A 22514-nucleotide genomic window follows, 5' to 3' on the forward strand; every position below is an offset into this window, starting at 1 on the left:
GATGACAATCATAAATATCTATGCACCAAACACTAGGGCACCCAACTATATAAAACAAATACTAACGGACAAGAAAAGTCATATATGCACTAATACAATTGTAGTGGGGGACTTCAACACTCCACTGTCACAAATAGATAGATCAACTAGACAAAAAATAAGTAATGAAATACTAGAACTCAATTGAACTCTTGAACAAATGAACTTAACAGATGTTTACAGAGTCTTCCACCCCACAAAATCAGAATACACATTCTTCTCAGCTGCACATGGGTCATTCTCCAAAATAGACCATATACTCACACACAGAACATGTTTAAGTAAGTGCAAAGGAATTGCGGTTATCCCCTGTATATTATCAGACCACAGTGCGATGAAATTGGAGATCCATAGCAAAAGAAACTCAAAAAATTTCATAAACACATGGAAATTGAACAACACACTTCTGAATAACCAATGGGTCACAGAGGAAATTAAAGAAGAAATCAGACAGTTCCTTCAATTAAATGACAATGACAATACAACATATCAGAATCTATGGGACACAATGAAAGCAGTCTTACGGGGAAATTCATAGCAGTGAATACACATATTAGGAAAACAGAACGAGCCCAATTAAACAACCTGATGCTGAACCTCAAGCTTCTAGAAAAAGAACAGAACAATCACAGAGCTCATACAAGGGAGGAAACTATAAAGATCAGAGGAGAAATCAATGCAATGGAGACTAAGCGAACAATACAAAAAAATCAATGAAGCCAAGAGTTGGTTCTTCGAAAGAATCAACAAAATTGATAAGCCCTTAGTCAACCTTGTCAGAAAAAGGAAAGAAAAGGCCCAAATCCATGCAATTAAGAATGAAAAGGGTGAAATTACAATGGACCCAGCAGAAATCCAGAGGATCATCAATACCTACTTCCAGAACCTATACGCCAATAAGATGGGAAACAGAGAAGAAATGGACAGATTCCTAGATACATATGAATTACCAAAGTTGAACAAAGACCTAAAAATTCTGAACAACCCAATATCAACCAATGAAATGGAAAATGTAATTAAAAACTTATCAACTAAGAAAAGCCCGGGCCGTGATGGCTTCACTGCTGAATTCTACAAGACATTTAAAGAGGAATTGCTGCCACTAATGTTTAAATTCTTCAGTGAAATTGAAAGGGAAGCAATAGTCCTGAATTCACTCCTTCAAGCAAGCATCACCTTGATCACCGAAGCAGAGAAAGACCCAACCGAAAAGGAGAACTATAGGCCAATCTCACTAATGAACATAGATGCAAAAATCCTTAATAAGATAATGGCAAACAGAATGCAGAAGATCATCAAGATGATCATACACCCTGATCAAGTGGGATTCATCCCAGGGATGCAGGGATGGTTCAATATATGAAAATCAATCAATGTAATACACTATATCAATAGAGCCAAGGACAAAAACCATATGAGTATCTCCATAGACACAGAAAAAGCATTTGACAAAATCCAACATGCATTTATGATAAAAACCCTACATAAAATTGGAATAGATGGTCTCTACCTCCAACTGATAGAAGCCATCTATGAAAAACCAACAGCCAATATCATACTAAATGGTCAAAAACTGAAATCCTTCACACTAAAATCAGGAACAAGACAAAGATGTCCACTATCACCACTCTTGTTCAATATAGTTCTGGAAATATTAGCCATGGCAATTAGACAAGAGAAAGAAATAAAAGGAATAAAGATAGGAAATGAAAATGTCAAATTGTCATTATTTGCAGATGACATGATACTCTATATAGAAGACCCCAAGAACTCCACCAAAAGTCTTCTAGCCTTAATAACCAAATTCAGTCAAGTAGCTGGTTACAAGGTCAACACACAAAAATCAATAGCTTTCCTCTACACCAATGACAGACTCACTGAGAGAGAAATAGCGCAAATAATTCCTTTCACAATAGCATCCAAAAAACTGAAATACCTAGGAATCAACCTAACGAAAGAAATCAAAGACCACTTCTCGGAAAACTATGGCACTCTGAAAAGAGAGATTGAAGATGACATCAGAAAATGGACAAACATTCCCTGCTCCTGGGTAGGAAGGATTAATATATCAGTGGTTCCGTCGCCTGTCTCCAAGCGCAAGGACCTGAGTTCGATCCCTGGTACCAAAAAAAAAAAAAAAAAGAACAAAAAAATATATAGTGAAAATGGCCATACTTCCAAAACTGCTATATAGATTTAATGCAATTCCAATTGAGAGCCCAGCAGCATACTTCATGGACCTTGAGAAAACAATCCAAAAATTCATTTGGAACAAGAAGAGACCCAGAATAGCAAAAGCAATTCTAGGTAACAGAGACATGGCAGGGAGTATCACAATCCCCAACCTGCAATTATACTACAAAGCTACTGTGAGAAAAACAGCATGGTACTGGCAAAGAAACAGACCTGAGGACCAGTGGAACAGATTAGAAGATGCAGAAACAATGCCAGACACACTCAGCCATCTCATCTTCGATAAAGGAGCCAAACACCCTCACTGGAAGAAAGATAGCCTGTTTAATAAACGGTGCTGGAAAAACTGGGCTTCACCTTCCCAAAGATTAAAACTAGACCTATATCTCTCACCATGCACTAAACTAAAATCAAACTGGATTAAAGATCTAAATATTAAAATAGAAACTCTGAACCAGTTGGAACAGAGGTTAGGTAGAACCCTTGAAGACATCAGTGTAGGAAAAGATTTTATGAATAAAACCTCAGTTGCCCGTGTACTAGCACAAACAATCAACAAGTGGGATCTCTTCTTATTAAAAGGCTTCTGCACAGCAAGAGAAACCACCAGCAGTGGGAAGAGACAACCTACAATGTGGGAAAAAAAATCTTCACCTGCTCTTCCTCAGACAAAGGTCTACTATCGCAAATCTATAAAGAACTTAAAAAGATCAGACTTCTCAAATTTAAAGACCCAATCCGAAAATGGGCATCTGAAATGAACAGACATTTCTCAGACAAGGAAGTAGAAATAGCAAATAAATACATGAAAAAATGTTCAGCATCACTGGTCATTCAAGAGATGCAAATGAAAACAATGCTGAGATTCCACCTCACCCCAGAAAGAATGGCTGCTATCATGAAATCAACCAATAAAAAATGCTGGCAGGGCTGTGGGGAAAGAGGAACCCTGCTCCACTCCTGGTGGGAGTGTAGACTGGTGCAACCACTGTGGAAATCAATATGGAGATACCTCAAAGAACTAGGACTGGAAGTCCCATTTGACCCCGCTATTCCACTGCTGGGGATCTTCCCCAAAGAATTAAAAGAATCATACCACAGTGATATACGTGCACCCATGTTCACAGCAGCACAGTCTGTAATAGCTAAAACTTGGAAACAGCCCAAATACCCATCCACTGGAGACTGGATCAAGAAAATGTGGTTTTTTTTATAAAATGGAGTGCTACTCAGCCATAAAAAATGAGAAATTAGAGACATTTATAGCTAAATGGATGCACATTGAGGCAATATTCTTAAGTGAAATAAATAGGACACACATGTATAAATACCAAATAGTTTCTCTTGTGTGAGAAACTGAAAGTGTAAATAAGGACTAAATGTATAATAGGTAATGTGAAATAGGAAGAAAAGGGGCAAGGGGGAAGGGAGTGGGAGGGCTAGGGGAAAGGATAGAAGGGAATGGGATTAACATGAGAAAATGGAAAAATAGAAACAAAATCTTTGTAAATAGGGAGGAATGGAGGGGTTGAAGGGAGGGCTGGGCAAGGGTGAAAAATAAGAACCAAGAGAGACTACGTAAAGGTGCAAATTTCCAATGATGAATGTCATTATATTGTATACCTAAAATGTAAAAAAAAAAAAAAAAAGTAGCTAAAGATTATATGAACATACAATTTCCAAATTAAAAGAGCCATAATTCTTATAAATGGGAAGTCATCCTCACTGAGATTCTTCTTTCTTTGACCCATTCATTCTCCCCTAAATTACAGTACTCTCATTATTAAATACAACTAATCAAATCAGCATAATTTAAATGCTGACTTCTACATCCAAAAAATAACCAAATGAATATACGTATACACATGTACCTAAGAAAGAACAGAACTTAGGTTTACAGTGAAAGTGGCAAAATACAGCACAGCACTAGTCATCCTAGTTTCTAATAACTCTGCCACTTTCTCAGCCAGAGTGACAGTTTTCTTTCCACCATCCCATCATCTGATTCTTAGTCATTCCCACATATTTACTGGCCCACTGTTATTATAACAGCACATCTTTTTCCTTAGTTACACTGTTGCTAAGAACAATGCTCCACTCTTTTGGTCTCGAAAGTTCAAGTATTTCAAGGTGCAGAATTTGGGTAAACAGTTACACTAATTCTTGGTAGGTGTTAGGAATTAGATCTTTATATGCTTTTTCAACCTAGTGTCAATAAATAAGATAAAGCAATCTCCTCTTTTCTAAAAATTTTTATTGTATTGGAGAGGTTTTTTGAAGTTACATATATTCCTCAGAATAAATCAGGACAAAAACTTACAAATTAAGAAAATTACATCCAAACAAATGAATTTTGATACCAATGGAAAAACTCACTGTCTTACTACTACTAGAGTTACAGGCAACCCTGCTAACGCTTATGTCTCCAGTCAGCAGGGGTTCACACACGTCTTTTAAGTATTCCCACATCTCAGTTTCCTTGGAAAGATGAAGATGGAGAACCATCAACTCCAACTAAAGTCCTCAGCCATCTTCCCTCCTGCTCTCCTCACTCTTCCTTCCTTCCGAGGAGCCAGAACTTTCTAAATCTTCTTTCTTTTTCTTATCATCCTCTCTCTTCCACAAACATTTACTGACACCACCAACATACTATGTACCGGGGATAGAGTTGAAAACAATTGTCTTAAAACTTTTATAACTCAGTGAAGATCCCAACATGTAAGTATGTCATAATGGTAAAGTGGGAGAATGTGGATATATAAAGAATCCAATGCAAACACAAAAGAAAAGCCAGAATACAGACACATAAGTGTTTAATAGTTGACAACATGAAATTTAGAGTCACACAGACTTGTCTGCACTACTTGGCAAATAAAATTCAGGCAAGTTAATGATACCTTGTAAAAGTGTAATAAAGATCAAAAAGCATGATTCATAGAAAATACTTAGCAAAAAATACTGAAATGGTAGAAAATGTTCAACAAATAGGATTGTGGAAGTAAAAGAACACTTTCATCAGAAGGGAAAATAGGATGAAACCAGAAAATAAGGGTCTCCTTTTAAGAAGAAATTCACTAAACTGAATATACAAACTTTTAAACTCAGAACTTTTACACAACTGATCAATTACTTAATAAAAAGCACAATTATGGGAGAATTTTCTAAATACTGCATACAAACACACAAACACACACACACACACACACACACACACACACACCTTATTCAACTGTCAAACATTTAAGCAGAAGGCTAACCCAAGCTCTGACCACAATATCATGTCTTGTACCAGTACTTTTCAATGAAGCCACTAGCAAAGTATTGACCATCTCTGGTTCCACTGGTTTGCTACAGTGTTAATGAAATCATTACTACTTCATTGTCAATCATACCATTACTTGGAGATATTCTGCAATAAACAGAAAATAAAATCTAAACACTAACAGATACCATGAATATATTTATATTCCCCTTACTTCTAATCAAATATTTCAAAGTACAATAAAAATATTACTTGCACAAGAATCTGAGAATATTAGAGATGCAGATAAACATACCAGCATATAGTCAGTTCAAAACAACATGGTATCTGGAAACAAGTCACATATCTTTTCATGCATCTTAGTAAAGAAATGCTCCCAGAAGATTTAGGGGAGGTTGCAATTTTTTCTATTTCCAATTAATGCTGACCATAGACATTACAATAGGATCTCAACCACTTGCCTTATTTAAACCACTTCATCTTACTGTCAGTTCAATTTTTCTTCAGTACTCCACAGAAAGAAAAGATACTTATTTTTTAAAAAGTGTTTTCTGTAAATAACGTCCAGAACACTTACACAGCATGTTTGCCCAAGAATATTAAAGAATGCCTTTTATATTGTGACTGTGAGTTAAGTTTTACTAGGAACGCAAATTTTGCTCTCGATACTTACACAATGGACTTTAGTGTCATAAGCACTGTTCATGCTCTATTAGTCATTCTGTTGAAATTTTTATTTAAAAAAATAATAAAAGGCCTGCAGTGTGTACAATGTATTTGGGACACAAAAGACTTATTGTCAGAATATTTGCAGGATCTTCAAAACAGAAAAACAACCTCACTAAAGCAAATTAATTTGCAGTTTTTAATTATTTTTAAATGTTATGACAGAACCTTGCAGGTTTTAATTTAGTCAATCTATAGGACAAAAGAAATGGTGTAAGTGAGCTTATCATCATGGCACCTAATTGATAAAAATGAGACTACATAATATTCAGAAAAACAATGGGAATCTTAGCTCTGAGATAGCCTTTGAACTGGTACTTGCTGGCTCTTTGGAAAAATCCCAAGATACAAATGTATGTATGATACCAGATCCAGATAAATTTGTATCATTTTATTTCCAGGTCCCTCAGTCGTATTTCCCAAACTAAAAATCAGGACATATTATTTGATAATGCCAGCAACATGTAAGAATAGCCAGTTTATATAGAAAATATTTTGCAAACATGTTTCTTTCTCCACAGTATTGTTTCCTCAAAGAGCTTACCTAAAAATTTAAATAAAACTTGTAAAAAAAACAAAGTATCCTAGTCAAAACATGTATGTCCATGGGAGATGCATCTGACATCTAGGAAGTGGAAAGGACCCTGATTCCCAGCGTCAATCCCACCAGCCACAACAGCCCTCTTAAAACAGTGTCTCAGAATTTGTTCAAAAATCATGGATTTGGGCTAAATTTAGCTCAGTAGTGTCGCTGCTTGCCTTGCAAGAACAAGGTCTTGAGTTCAATCCCTGGTACCGAAAAAAAAAAAAAATCATGGATTCAAATTCAGATGATAGCTTAATTTATGTGGATTCACAAGCTACTTGCAGAGGAAGAGTCCTTTACTTACTGGTTAACTGTGAGAAATGTCATACTAAATTGAAAACTGCTTAGATTATTAGAGAGGAAAGCACAATACTCTAAAACAAGTACTTCCATCCTAAACTGACATGTAAGGACAAAAACACACACAAAAAGGGGGGGCAGGTAACCTGTTCAATAAACATTTCTTCAACAGACATTTTGCCCTGGACAAGTAGAAAACACACAGAAATTTGTCTTGACAAAAGAACTCTCAGTTAATCTTTTCATTACACCATGCAAATCTGAATTCATTTTTAAACTCAGTAAATAGTCTTTAGGCCATCTAGATAGATACTTTTTTCCAAGATAAGCAAAACTGAGTATTAATATGTCGCTATCATTTCAATGTACAGTAATAAAGTATAACTTTTCTGCACAAACTTCAGTCATGCAAGTGAAGATAGGTTTTTTTTCTTTTAGTTATGAAGTTAAAACATTTAGTAGGAAAAGAAAATTCAATGTCCCCGTCTCTTGCCAGCCCAAAAAAGTTAAATTAAAAATCTTAGTATTGGCATCAGTGATTTCCATCTGTCAAAGGGGTCTCTCAATAATTTTGAAGATCTTTCCCTATTTACCAAATTAGTTGGTATTGCAAATCATAAACAATAAAAAGCCATTATTTTTTCTTGCTTTTATTTGTCATTCTCTATTTCTATGGTAAGGATGAGGAAAAATGTATGTTTTTTTAAAAAAATTTTAATACAGTAATACTTTATCACAGCCCTCAACAAATGCCAAAGTATTTTCATACCCAGTATCTTCCATACCTGCTACCAACACTGGGGCTAGACTGCCCAATTCTGGTTTCTGCTACCTTGTGTGACATGGAAGAAGTTATTTAACCTCTCTGTACCTCATTTTCCTCACCTATAAAGTAGGGATAATGATAATTCTTGTACCTGGAAGGACTGCTACAAGGATTAAAGTCATACAAGTAAAATAGTTCAAAGAGTGCCTAGAATATACTACTTCCTATATAGGTATTGGTTCTTTTTAAAAAATTACCATTACTCATATTTGTAAAGATAGGACAACAGATTATCATTTTTCCCTTTAAGACAATCAAGGCTCAAAGAAATCGAGATATATACTGTAATTTTAAAGATAATAATCACTCACCAATATTTAAACACTTAAATAATGGTAGTCAAACTGAGAATGAATGTTTTGTTTTGTTTTGGTTTTTGGTTAGGGTTAGGTACCAGGGATCGAACTCAGGACTTTGCGCTTTCAAGGCAGGCAGCGGAACTGAGCTAAATCTCCGGCCAGAAAATGAATCTTTTATCCACAAGAGCTGCATTTCTTTTACATATTTTAAGAGAAATGAATCAGACTTCTAAAAAAAAAGTATGCAGCAAATAAGTACACTAACTAGAGACAAGGTGAACCTGTTATTAGCTCTCCGGGATTTAGAATCAATTTTAAATACTAAAATGTATACCCCATGAAATTTCACTATTTCTGGTTATAATTTATGTTATGGAATAGAAACAGCATGGAATTCAGAGTCAAAATTCAAATTCCAGTTCCATCTTTTATAAGTAGGGACACTGGATGATCATGTCACTTCTCTGGGCCTCAGTTACTTATCAAATTAGGACCTACTTTACAGGGCTGATATGAGAAGTAATAGAAATGTGTATGTAAAACAGCTTTATTACTATAAAAACTACACCAAAACATATTAGATTTAAAATTACTGGTTGAGATTACATTGAGACATACACTGAATAGGCATTCATTTATTTTTTCATTAACAATTTTCTTCCTCAAAAAATTGCTGACAGAAGTCTTCCACTATAGTATTGTCTTAAACATTTATTGAGTAATTATGTAAGGTGACAGTTTGGATTACTCACTGTGATTCATGTGAAAGAGAAATTAGGTAACCTGCATAGTACCTACTTTAGTATCATGCACTGAAAAAACTCAAAAGCTGAGCATGAGGGCTGGGGATTTAGCTCAGTGGTTCCGCCGACTGCCTCGCAAGTGAAAGGACCCGAGTTCAATCCCCAGCACCAAAAAACCAAAAAAAAGGTGAGAATGAGAAATAAGAGAATAGATGGCAGGTATGGTGGCCCATACCTGTAATCCCAGCACTTAGGAAGCTGAAGCAGAAGGACAGACACAAGTTTGAGGCCTGCCTGGGCTACATAAAGAGTTCAAGGCCACCTGAACTACATAGCAAAATCTTATCTCAAAAAAAAGCATTTTTTAAAAAAGAACACAGACTAAGTGACAATCATATGCATTTTCCTTTCTGATTTTAAATTCAAATTTGTAAACATTTCCATTAAACCACAAGGAAACTGTAGACTTACACAGTACCTAGTAATCTGCAAAACATTATACATGTTTTCAAAACATTTCACACATATTATCATAGAAACATAATTAACATCAGTCTGCTTGTTTACAGAGTATTTTAACATACATAAGACATCCACTCTTAGGCAAGTTCCTTAACTTTAGTATCAAAACATAACAAATGAAGGAGTCACACAACATAAGGTCCCTGTTTAGAGTAATTACATTTATGATTCTGAGTCAATGGGTACAAAAAGAAAAATTTAATGGAAAGAATATCTACAATTGCAAAGTATAAGCTTGCTAGAAATAAATTAGCTATTTAAAAATAACATTTTTAGGCTGAGGGTATAACTCAATGGTAGAGTGCTTGCCAAGCATGTGCAAAGCCATAAGTGCAAAAACAAATAATACTTTTAAAACAATTTAATTAAAATGTATTCAAAATACTAAAAAGGGGTAATAGTATTTTAAGATTAAACTTTTAGTAATTTAAGCATTACAAAATATTTCCAAAAATTGTCTATGTTTACCAATATGAAGTTAAGTCAGTAGTTTTCAAATTACACAAAACAATGTAAAATATATACAATACTAAAATTAGTTCAAACGTTTATAGTTCAAAAAACAACCTTGGAAAAGTTCAGTCCCTCAGATATACTGTCAATATAAACTATAAAAATTTAGCGTTATAAACTTAATTTCAATTATTTATGGTCTATTGATTGGTAAAGGACCAGATTCTGTAAAAGAAAAACTACTCAGAATAGTGTACTAGACAGAATCCAAGGAAAAAAAATAAAGTTGTAACAGTAAGCTGTACATAGTATAGATTACCAAGTACCTATTTACCTAGCAATATGAAATTTGTGCCTACTATTGCATTCAAAAAATGAAATTAGACTAAAAAAAAAAAAATGAAATTAGGCCGGGGATTTAGCTCAGTGGTTTTGCCACCTGCTGCGCAAGCTCAAGGACCTGAATTTGATCCCCGGTACCAAAAAATACATGAAATTAGATCCTTCATTTTGGAACTATAAAATTTAAATCATGATAGAAATAATATCATGGATACAAAAAACAAAGTTTTTTTTTCCTACACCAAAATCAGACAATATCTGACTTAAAGGTGGAGAAACGGTACATGCTTTTCATGCACATAATCAATATGAGCTTTAGTCATTTTTTCAGTTACAGGGATGGACTCGTTACAATTTTACTTACATATGGTATATAGGGAGGTTTTTAGACATGAAACACAATGAAGCTATCTGGCCCAGTAAAAAATATGACTTGAATTGGTAAAGTCTAGAAATGAAGGGTCAGGGGATAATCTTTAGCACTAAATACCTCTGTGCCCTTGGAGGAAAGACCATTAATATTTTCTAACCTTCTAACATATATTGCGCCTTTAGGTAAATTATTAAAATTTTCTAGGTCTATTCCCTCATCTGCAAACTTTCAGAGCTGGACCAGACCAAAAAGCATCTGGCTCAATGCTTCTCAAACTTTTAAGTGCAGGTCCTTGGGCCTACTCCCAATGATTCAGAACCTAAGCTGCTAAATGAGTTGAAACTTAAGCTAAATGTTTCCTAAGCACCACATGTAATTTAAATATATAGGCAGAAACAATAAATGAACAACCTCTTATGCTCCTAACAATATGAAAAGAACTGGTCTCAGTGCCAAACTCTTAGGAACTCAGGATCTAGCAGATCCACATATACAGGACATAGTAAATACTAAACAAACATTATAGAAGGAAAGAAAGGAAGGAAGGATCTGGTATGTGTCGGGGGGGGTGGTATTTGCTAGTTAAGTGATCATATTTTGGGCCAAGAAACATACAAAATCGTAGCAAAATGAAACTTGGGTAAAATACACAACATTCATCAGCAGCTCAAAAGCAAGGATCTCAGTCTCTACATAAATACAACTTTGAATATAACATGAAACCTTGTTATCCTCTTCTCAGCTCCAAAATACTAAGGAAGTAAAGAAAGAACATAATACTACATGGAAACCAAAAAAAATTTTAAAGAAAAATTACTGGATGACTAAAAATCACTGCTTTCTCCAGGTAGAAGAAAACACAGAATTTTAGGACAGGAATTAAACTTTGAAGTTACTGATTACTAATACGCACAAATTTCATCTGCCATAATATGAGGATTCCAGAAATACTGTTTACAATATTAGTTTCTGTCCATTTTGTTGTATTTTCCCATTCACTTACATTATAATTTTTGAGATGTTTTATCTTCACTTCTGATGATCTTCAAATGCCAATGGCTCTTAACACATTAACTGTAAACAAACACAAAGGAACTTAAGGGAATTCAGATATGTATTTAAGGAGCCCTAGTATCAACTATTCTAAATTATTGTTCTGTGTAAAGCCTGTGGGAGGCAGGAGGGCAGGAACAGAGACTTTGGTATTATAATTTGGTTTTGTAATTTATCTGATCTTCAAAATGAAAAACTTTTAAATAAAAAATAAACTACCCTCTTAATCAGACATAGAATAAAAAAAAAACCCTATTTTCTCTCTGAAGAACATTCAACACTAGAGAAAATTCTCTCCAATGTGAACTCTCAATTTGTTACTGCATTATGTATCTTTATCCTTCTTCATAAAAATATGTCAAGAAAACTCCACATCACTACCACCCAATCAATTTGCCCTGGAACTGCCATCAAACTATAAAACATAGGTCTAGACATGGACACCAGATCTTCAGGTAAAATCAGTTCTTTAAAGCACATAAACCTTGCAGTCTAATAGACCTAAATTCAAATGTCAAACTATTCTCCCTAGTCTTCAGATTTCTTATCTGTAAAATGTAAAAAGCAATACTATCTATACAATTATGAGTATTATATGTGCAAATACACAAAGAATTTAGCACCTTACCCAGCACATAAGCCCACAATATGTTGTCCTATTATTTACATTATTAATATTAACGTATTGATTTATTACTATAACAACCATCTAGGATTTGAAAAGCAAGCTTATCTCGGGTGTTTCAATTTTCATATACTGCCTGAGGTATAATGGAAGAATGTTCCTCATATTAGTAACAGGATATCTGCACCGTACAAAAAATTCGTTTTTATTTTTGCAAGTATCTTGACTGAGCTCCAGAAAATTAGTACAAAATAATTATTATAACTATTCTAGACCAGTTATTTTCCTTTTTACTAACACACAAACTCCTGACAAAACTCTGCCTGAACAACAGCTCATTTGCTGCTATACAGAAAAGGCAATTCTGCTGAGAAGAGAGTTGGATATATTTATGATTTAAGTCTATTAAGCTCTCTGAGTATGATGAATAAATTGTCCTATCAATCCAGAAGAGACTTATCTACCCTTCTCTACCCACTTCCAAAAATTAAACACCCTGTGTTCAAAATTACATGTTTAAGCTATTAATATTTAAGTTAGGTGAACCAAGAAAGTATAAAACACTGATATCTCTGGATTTTCAATAAAATTTTTAGATCAACAATATAAAAACAAACATGAAATATATTGGCAGAAGCATTTACAAACTAACATGGCCTAAGACAGTCAAGTTTTATTTCCCATATGGAGGGCACATGCTTAGAACTGAAACAACAGAAAAATACCAAAGTACAACCTAACGCAGAATTCTGGGAGGAAATAAAACATATGTACGTTATTCAGAAATGGACAACAAACCAGAGAGAGTAAACACAGTAGGCCATAAATCCCATTTCCACCACTACTTTGCCATGCAATTTCTTCAGCTCTTCAAATGAAATATAAAAATGAAATAATACAGTTGATCATTCCTCATTTGATTTCTATTTGCCTGGCACTTAACCATCTAGCAATATTACATGTGTTACTTTCATTTCATGATTCTAGATTAGGATTATAAAAGTCTGGCCCAAATAATAGTACACAAAAAAGTTAAATTCAAGACTTCAAGGTGTTTCAAAATAGAGGTCTCACAAGGTGTGCTGGCACATGCCTGTAAACCCAACCCTCCTTGTTGGAAGACTGAGGCAGGAGAATTGCCGTTAAGTTTGAGGCCAGCCTGAACTACATAGTGAGTTCAAGGATAGCCTGAACTACACAGTGAGACCCTGTCTCAAAAAAAAGCAAAATACAAGTCTCTTTTTTGGTTTACCATAATACATCACCTCTCTCCTTCAGTGTAATTATCTAATTACTATTTTGGTCATCATATTTGCAAATCTAAGAGTGTCTCTGGTATAAATAAAATGTTCTAGATTTCAACTGGAAAATATCTTTCTTATTTTTAAATAATTCACTTGCATACTATCAGAGAACCTGTTGACTATCTCCAATACCCATTCTCATCTATTCCTTAGTGACAGAATCTCTAATTTTTAGCTCAGCAGAAGGCCTCATGGAAGAGATTTCATGTCCTAGCCTCTCTTGCTATTTATAAACATTCTACCTTACAAGGGCCAACAGGATGTAAGCTTGAAAACTAATGTGACTGCCCAAAGTTTCCTTAAAGAGAAGTATTATGTCCTTTTCCTTTTCCCCTGAAGAAGCAATGGCTAAAGTTCCAACAGCAATTTTGGTTCATGAGGTTAACCTTTATACTTAGATCCATTATATCAGATTTGTATTGACTATCTAAATATCTCTTGTTTTAAAACAATGTTAGTCTAGATTTTCTGTTATACTCAGCTAAACTTGAAACCTAAAGTTAGGGGCTAAGGGTGTAGCTCAGTGGTACAGCATTTGCCTAGCATGTATGAGGCCCTGGGTTCAATCTCCAGCACAGCAGAAAAACAGATAACATAAAATAATAATAAAAATAAAATAAAGCCCAACTTTTAACAAAAAAGACTTTTTCAAATATCATTACTTAGATTTTTTTGAAGCTTATATGTTAAAGAATATGCTAGAAGTTCATTTTTATTACATTTAAAACAGTACAGTATCTGCCCTTATTTAGTCTAAATTAAAAAGTATTTATAAAACCCAAGAGTAATTCATATCAAATAAGAATATCTCAAAGAATAAAAAGACATCAGTGGTTACTGCCACAGCTCCCATGTACACACTCAGTCAAAGGCAGAATTATGACACTTGCTCTTTAATGTTATAGTGATGACAACATTGATACAAATACAGATAAGCACAAATATAGTTCTGTATAATAAAGCTAGGGAAAAGAAATTGAAGTTACTATTTTCATAAAGAGGGCATCTTTCATTTTCATAATCTGTACCAATCTTTTCTCTTTTTAAGAGTTCCATTTTTAATGTAACTTTCTGTGGAAAGCAGGCTTATAATATCATCCCTTATCCCTGACTCATTAAAGAGTTTTTAATACTGGGGGCCGGGGATTTAGCTCAGTGGTTCCAGTGCCTGCCTTGCAAGTGCAAGGTCCCGAGTTTGATCCCCAGTACCAAAAAAAAAAAAAAAAAGTTTTTAATACTATTCACTTACTCAACAAAATCTTAAAGACACATAGATAGCAAGTGCGTTGCACATGCAAAACCATTTTCCTTAAAAGGAAAAAATATTCCATACTAAAATCTGGAGCCTTTCCACTACTCAAATGCTGAATCATATGCAGTCTTTGGCTCTGGTGATTCTAAATACAATAGCATTAACTTGGGAGTTTTCCAAAATAAACTCAATGCTTTCTGGACATCAGTATCCAGGTTATTTCCTTCCTTGGGCACAATCCAGGTTTTACTGAAACAGTAATGGCATCCTAGAATTTCTTTTTAATAGCATTTTTAAAATGCTTGTTACCACTAATGTATTTCATTAAGAATCTATTTTTAAGAAAAGGCCTAAAACTTCTACTTTTTATTATATACTCATGACTGAAAAGAAAGACCTCAGGGAATTTCCTTTAAACCACAAATGGTAGCACTTGTTTGCTATAATCCCAGCACTCTGGGAGGCTGAGGCAATAGAATTACAAGTCCAAACCTACCCTGGGCTGGGGATGTAGCTCTATGTGGAGCCCCTAGGTTCAACCCCTAGTTAAAAAAAAAAAAGTTAAAGATATAATAAATCCACAAGAGATGATTTTTACCTTCTACAACTTCAGTCAACATGTTTACAAAAATACTATCAAATAAGAGGTTTATAATGGCTTTAACATAAACTTTACCTTAGTCTGTTTCAACTAATGTTGATAGAGCTATGAGGCACCAATTAGCAAAAGACCCAAGGCAGTGGTTCTCAAACTTTAACATGTTATCAGGATCACCTAGAAAGCTTGCTAAAACACAGTTGGTCCTCACCCCAAAATTTTTGATTCAGATCTGAGGTATGCTCCAAGAATTTGCATTTTTAACAAATTCCCACGGGGTGTGGATACTACTTGTCCAAGGACCATACTTCTTCAGGAACTACTGATCTACACTAACTGAACACTATTAATGATACCAAGAGGACCCAATGGAAAAAACTATACAGAACCCAACCTCAGCATCAGTATTAACTTGCACCCTTTTGAGTAGTTATTAATCTTTCAAAATCATTTCTGAAAAATCTAAATAATTATTGATTATTTCAGAATAAAACTGGATTGTATCCAAGAGAATTTTTAAGTTTTTTATGGATCATGGACTACTGAAATCCAATACAGTACAAGTAATTTTTAGATTACTGACATAGTTACTGTTAAGGTGCTCATAACAAGGCCAAGGTTGTAGGTTTAACCTGGTAGCTTCACTTGGTCCTGCAGTTTCTAACGCTTGTCCTGGCCAGCTACCTCAGAAGACATGACAGGAAACACCATGTTAAAGGTAAGAATGTTTGCCTGTATACAAATCCATCACCTGTAATCCAAAATCCTGTTTCCTACCAACATACCACCTTTAAGTGACCTTGAAGCTGAAACTAAAGATGAGACCTTGCAACAAAATGTGTTTTAGAAATCTTGAAAATTCTTACCTCTTTAGGTTGTAAGTATAATCAAAATTCATAGAAACAGAAATTGAGGATTTGCTATTTTCAGATAATTTTAAAGAAGACACATAATGTTAAAACATAATTAGTTGGGGGCTGTTTTGGGCATGTACACTTTCCTCCTTTTTAATGTAAGTTTAAATGTAACTATGAGCTACTCATAAATGATAATAAATTTATCAACCAGATACCAACTGACAAAACGGAAATATTCTAGGACAAACAGGTGGTGCCCAGAATAACTACAACATGAGGATATATAATGGATAAAAGAAAAATGCATCAAATAGAAACATTTGACAAGGTAAGTCAGAGAAAAACCAAAATAATCATGATAGGAAATGAAGAGGAAAGAATAACCTCAGCATACAACAGGACTGGGCACAGAAAAGATGGGGCAACCAAAAAAATCTCAGAATATCAAGAGGCTTCATATAAAATTAACTTTAGCTAGGTATGGTGGCACACATCTATAATCCCAGCTACTCAGGAGGCTGAGGCGTGAAGGGTACAAGTTCAAGGCCAGCCTAAGCAATTTAGCCAGAACTTTTCTCAAAATGAAAAGGGCTGAGGATGTAGCTCAGTGCTCCCTAAGTTAAATTCCCAGTACTCCAAGAAAAAGGAAAAATTATCTTCAGCTGGAACCTTAAATTGTAATTCTGCAGGCCAAATTTAACAGAAGAAAACATTTTTTAATTCTCTGCATGGCAGTATAAGACTAGCAGTGAGCATTCTGTCAACAATATTCTGATGTTCACAGAGCACCTATTACTAGATACTTTACCATTTGAATATGCACAGTAAAAAGCAATCAATAAATCTACTCACAATCTACTCACATTCCATAATGCACAAACTGAAAAATGGAAAACTAGACTAAGATGGGAAAATATTACCAATACAGTATCAAATTCTGCCATATAACTTGTTACAGGTCTGAGGCCACATCTACTCTAGCTCTCACATCTGGCCTACAATAGTGTTTTATTTATATTCCATATTGTCCAACTTATATCAAGAATCAAAGCAAGACCAACAAGAATGAAATCATGGACTATATAGCTAAATTATCAGTTTGCTGAGTGAACCTTTTCAAAACTACATGAGTGGACATGGGAGAAGAATGGACAACAGGCAAGGTGAATAAGAGTTGATATATGGTTTGCTGAAATAAGCCAATAGCAGCAAGACTCACCAAATACTAGTTTTTTAAAGGACAAGATGACATTGACTAACTGATTAGAAAACTACTGAGTATCATACAAAAGAATGAAAGTTCTCTTTTGTGACCAAAAGCATCAAGCTTAAGATGACCTAGAAGGCAACATTAAAAAGCAACAGCAATTCTGAAAAGAAAACAAACATATGTCAAATTCAGTACTATGTTTAGTGGGAACTGCAGATTGCCCAACAGTCTTTCATCCAATTTCAGTAGTGTGTCATTTTCAAAAAATCAATGGGCAGGGCCGGAGATTTAGCTCAGTGGTTCCGCCGCTGGCCGCTGGCCGCTGGCCGCTGGCCGCTGGCCTCACAAGCAGAAGGTCCCAAGTTCAATCCCCGGTACCAAAAAAAAAAAAACCAATGGGCAACCAAATGGGTTGCTGTATTATTTTTCAGATTTATATTCCTCCTATTTCCTACCAGGGCTTAAGACATCAATTAACACATCTAAACATCACACATAATATTTCAACTGAGTTTATCTCAGAATTACTGAAAGAAACTAAAGATGACTGTATTACCAACTTCAGTTATAAATTTTAAGTTTTTTGCTAAGCTAAAGAGAAAGATAGTTACAGTTTCCATTTTCTAACAGGAAGCACTCATAATTGCATCCATGAACAATTTTCCTTGTAAACGCAACAAAATTTTATTTCAATTTATTGCATAAGACATTCTGTGACATATTGAACAGTATTATTAACTATATGATGTGGCAAAAGACAATTTTCTAATTGAGCCTCTGTATAAAAACGAAAAATATAAACATAAACTACAATTTAAGGGTAATAGTACTGCAAAAGGCTGGGATGATAATAGTCCAAAATACTGACATTTTGCTTTGCCATAAAAAAAAATTTTTTTTAATCTACATATAGACTTAACATAGCTACTAGAAACATTATAGTACATTCTGGCAGTCAGTGTATTAGAATCACTTGTGGTTGACTGTTAGCCTAAATTAAGTTTAAAGTTAAGCTTTCTACCGAGGGTATATAATAAAGCTTTTATACATGCTATTAGAAAGTGTCACATACAGGTATGATGATTAATAAAATAAAAGATGTGAGCCAGGCATGGTGGTGCTCACCTGTGTACTCTTAGCACTCTGGGAGGCTGAGGTAGCAAGTTTGAGCCCAGCTAGGCAACTTAGCAAGACCCTGTCTCAAAACTTAAAAAAAAAAAAAAAATTAAAGTGCTAGGGATGTAGCTCAGCGCGAATCTTGAGTTCAATCACCAGTATCATTTAAAAAAAAAAAAAAGGAAGAAAGAATTAGCAGAGTAATGTAACTCCTATACAGTAAATATCAAATATGTTATTTCTGTATCTTCTAGGGAAAGAAATGAAAGCTGGTATCTCTTATGAAAACTAGGGAGTCATATTTTTGTCCAGAGAAAGCTAATCAAAATTCTTTCCAGTTCTTAATTTTCTCAAATTTATGTCAGTAACATTTTTTAAAAAACTTAAAACATGTATATATACTTTAAGCTTCCTGGGGTATCTTTTTTAAGAAATAAATGTGTGAAAGTGGCACAGTTGGGTACATTAGTTTTTAATTATAAATAATATGTATTTTTCGTATTCAAAAAGCTAAATCAAAGGTTGTCTGTAAAAGTAATTGGTAATAATGCATTCATTCATCTTACTGAATACTGTCATTAAGATTAAAAAAAAAAAGTAGAATTTTAGAGTTCCAAGAGACTTTACAGATGTTCTTAGAGGATTTTACAGCTCTGAATATAAATCTTTTAACTTTCAAAATTTCATAGTAATAAAAATACTTGAAATAAATGTACAATATACATAATAAAACGCAAAGAAAAATTCTGTCCAGCATAACTCAATGTGCAAATTCCGAAGACCAAGCTCCTGTAACATGAGCCATGTACGTTAAATGATGGTAAAGTAAATACGAGGATGATCAGGATATATCGTCCTTGCCCTCAAGTAGCTTATAACCTAGTAAAGAAGACAACTAAGCCAACAATTAAGAGTGTGTGTAAGGACTCTGAAAAAGGAATGAACAAGGAGTGATGTCTGCATATAGGGAAAGAATCTAATTTAAAATGATGAGATCAGTCAATGGTTCATCAAAGAAGTATTAAACACCTACAGGAAAAAATATTTAGCAGAATACAAAATAATTTTAAAGACAGTAATTATTCAAGGAAAAAATGAAAATTATGACCTCTCACACAGCAATTTAGTATCTAATAGCTCTAATAATTAATATTAGTGGGAAATAACCCGTTTTTCATTGTAGCTGTATAACATTTTTATTTGACTATTTGAAAACTAAAGAAAAGGACTGTATCCAAAACATATCTAGGTAATATTCACCATAGCTTTCTGCAAAGGTGTATCAAGTCTTCCCCCATCTGGTAAAAGAGAAACGGCAACCTGGAGAACCCGCCGCCCAAGAAGAAAGAAAACTACTACTCATTTTGCTTTCTTAAACTAACTGGTAGGGATAAAGACTACTCAGATTCTTTGATACTAACCTTCAGCTGGAAGATTTAGAACAGCAGGGCAGAGGGAAATTATTTATTTACATTTTTAGGCAAAACCGGGGGAGAAAATCAAAGTGTAGGAGAAAGCCTGAAAGAGATAAGTGACGATATGAGAACGAAAGGAAATGGTTGGATAAGAACCCCAAAATCAAAGATTTAAGAAATGATGGAAGAAAGACTGAAGAGTTTTTTTTTTAGAAAGAGTGGTAATGACAGACAGGAAATGAAAAAAAAAAAAAGGAGTGGGGGAAGGGCTGTCCAAAAAAAAAATTTTTTTTAAAGATTTGAGAGGGAATGAAGGAGAAAATAATGAAATGGGGCTACCTAGACCAGGGAGAAATGTGAGTAAATAAGAAAGGGAGAGGAGCCAATAAAGAAGCAGCTAGTTTTAACCACCTTTTCCCCACCCTCTATGCCCGAGAGGGAGAAGAGGTGATTTCCAAGTCCCGGGGAAGGAACTTCGGCGCAGCCCGCAGGAACCAGAAGCCGCGAGTTGGGGCAACCTCCAGCGGGTCCCCGGCCTTCTCCACCCCACTCAGACGCTGGGCGGGGCCCGGGCGTCCTGGTTACCTGGACAGGGAGTCCACGCTGGGCGGTCGAACCACCACGGGCTGGGACCCAAGACTCTCGCAGCTCGAGCTCTTCTCCATGACGCGGCAGGGACAGCCGGAGAGAAGGGCTGAAGTGACCTCTTAGGCTGCCGCGCAGGAGGGCTGAGGACGGAGTGCGAAGTGCGCCGGGCAGGGGCCGAAGTCAGGCCAGCGCCGGCCTGGGAAGGAGACCGGAAGCGGCCATGTTAGCCCAGACTGCACCGCGCCGGTCGCTGCCCAGAAACCCAAGACCCCGCGGCGCCCCTCGACGCTGGCGGCGCGCAGGCTCTGTTGGTCCGCTCTTACCCGCCACTGGTGAGGACTCTGGACTGGCGGAGAATTGGGCTGGGGCTGTAGGGAAAAGAGTCTTCGGTGTTGAGGAGAAGGACGAGGACCAGAAAGGAAGAGAAATTCTAGAAATAATAAGAAGAACTCTAGAATTTCAAGAGAAGAAAGAAACTAAAGGATCTAAAGGCATGGAAATGGTTGACACAGGAATGGAGAGTCAAGGAAAATGAGAGTTTAGGCAGGGTAATGAGAGAAACGTGGGTAGGCGGTGGGATGAAGAGACCAACAAGCACGGGAGATTGGGGAGCAAAAAGGTAACTGAAAGAATGAGAAGAACAGAGATGAAATAGGAAAGGTTCATCAGATAAGGGACTGAAAATAATGATTACAGAGTGTAGGATGGATTATGTGAAGGCCACTATAGAGCCACACAGGCATGGATTCAAATTGTAGCTCTGTCAGTTACCTGCATTATAAACTAGGGCACTGCACATCCGCTTCCTTACCTTTAAAAAAGGAAAAAGATTAGCCTCACAGATTCGATGAGTTGCTCAGACATGCCTAAAACAATGCTTGGTGTATAGTAAGCAAGAAAATATTAACCATTAGTGTTACTACCTACCCCTGAAGGGTTGATAGTATGGAATGGACAGTATAATAAATTCAATTAAATGGTAGCTTTTTTGAAAGGAAGATTCAGGAAGGATGGCAGAGCAGTAAGAAGTGATTAGTAGAGAAAGGGTAATAGTACGGTATGCTACAGGTAGGATAAAAAAATAATAATGCTTAACACTCTATTTCCATTCCAGTTCTAGCCAGCATGGTAGAAAGGGCACTGGGAAAGAAGCTGAAATTTTCAGGCCTACCGTGACTTAAATTTGTATGGCTTGAAAATGTTTAGAGGAAAAACACTTCGGTATTAATTCGTTGTCTGCAGCAAGAAAGGTGGAAGAGGAAATGGACAGGGAACTGAAAAAAAAAAAAAAGCACAGATACCCTACTACTGAATGTAGTGGCTTTGGATAGAGGACAACCTTTTAGCAATCCACTGCTTTAAAATTCCCTTACAAAGCTCAGGGGTGTCGAGAGATAGAACTGTTGCAAGAAAATAGGAAGTGGATAAAGGGGAAATGTTTCTGCTAGTAATTTTCTATTACAGAAGACACAGGAAGGATACAGAAGGGAATTTTTCAGATTGAGACAATCTCTTTATGCATGGTGTATAAAACAAAGATTATTTGTGCAAAAAAAATCAGTCCTTAAAAAACTTTCTTGGTAGGATAAATATATTTAAACTAGATGTTAATTTGTACTGAACAATTCATTTTTTAAAAACAAACTGTAGTGCAATGAAATATTAACTCACAAATAGATTCCCAGAAAAACAAGCTCAGTTGTACTCAGCATAAGCTAGAGAAGGTATTAATAAACGAATGTATATTCAACCACAAACAGCCTAGCTTTTTTATTCCATTCTCTAGATTGGCAAGGACAGATAGCAAGCTATTGTTTTTATTGCTATAATTT

The 22514-nt window shown here is 35.4% G+C and overlaps 1 protein-coding gene across 7 annotated transcripts in view; it reads right to left on the bottom strand.

Annotated features, from left to right (window-relative positions):
• Positions 1-20942, bottom strand: part of Mtmr2 (myotubularin related protein 2) — a 96961-nt gene extending 76019 nt beyond the window's left edge. For 3 of the 7 annotated variants that reach the window (XM_021252683.2, XM_004838075.4, XM_004838077.4), the window contains exons 1-2: positions 20680-20941; positions 11668-11738 (exon numbers count right to left, since the gene is read on the bottom strand). Coding sequence is in view for 1 of the 7 variants with exons in the window: in XM_004838073.4 (XP_004838130.1) it covers positions 20680-20759 (80 nt within the window). In the remaining 6 variants the exon portion in view is untranslated. Of the gene's footprint in view, positions 1-11667; positions 11739-20100; positions 20439-20679 lie in introns of those variants that run through there. The other 4 variants (XM_013069645.3, XM_087212313.1, XM_087212312.1 and 1 more) reach the window with 3 other exon arrangements.
• Positions 20943-22514: the final 1572 nt, after the last annotated feature.

The sequence above is a fragment of the Heterocephalus glaber genome, unplaced genomic scaffold (genome assembly GCF_053883595.1).
Source record: "Heterocephalus glaber isolate CG9 unplaced genomic scaffold, H.glaber_assembly_v1.0 deba00001429, whole genome shotgun sequence".
In the NCBI taxonomy this organism is placed as follows: domain Eukaryota; kingdom Metazoa; phylum Chordata; class Mammalia; order Rodentia; family Bathyergidae; genus Heterocephalus; species Heterocephalus glaber.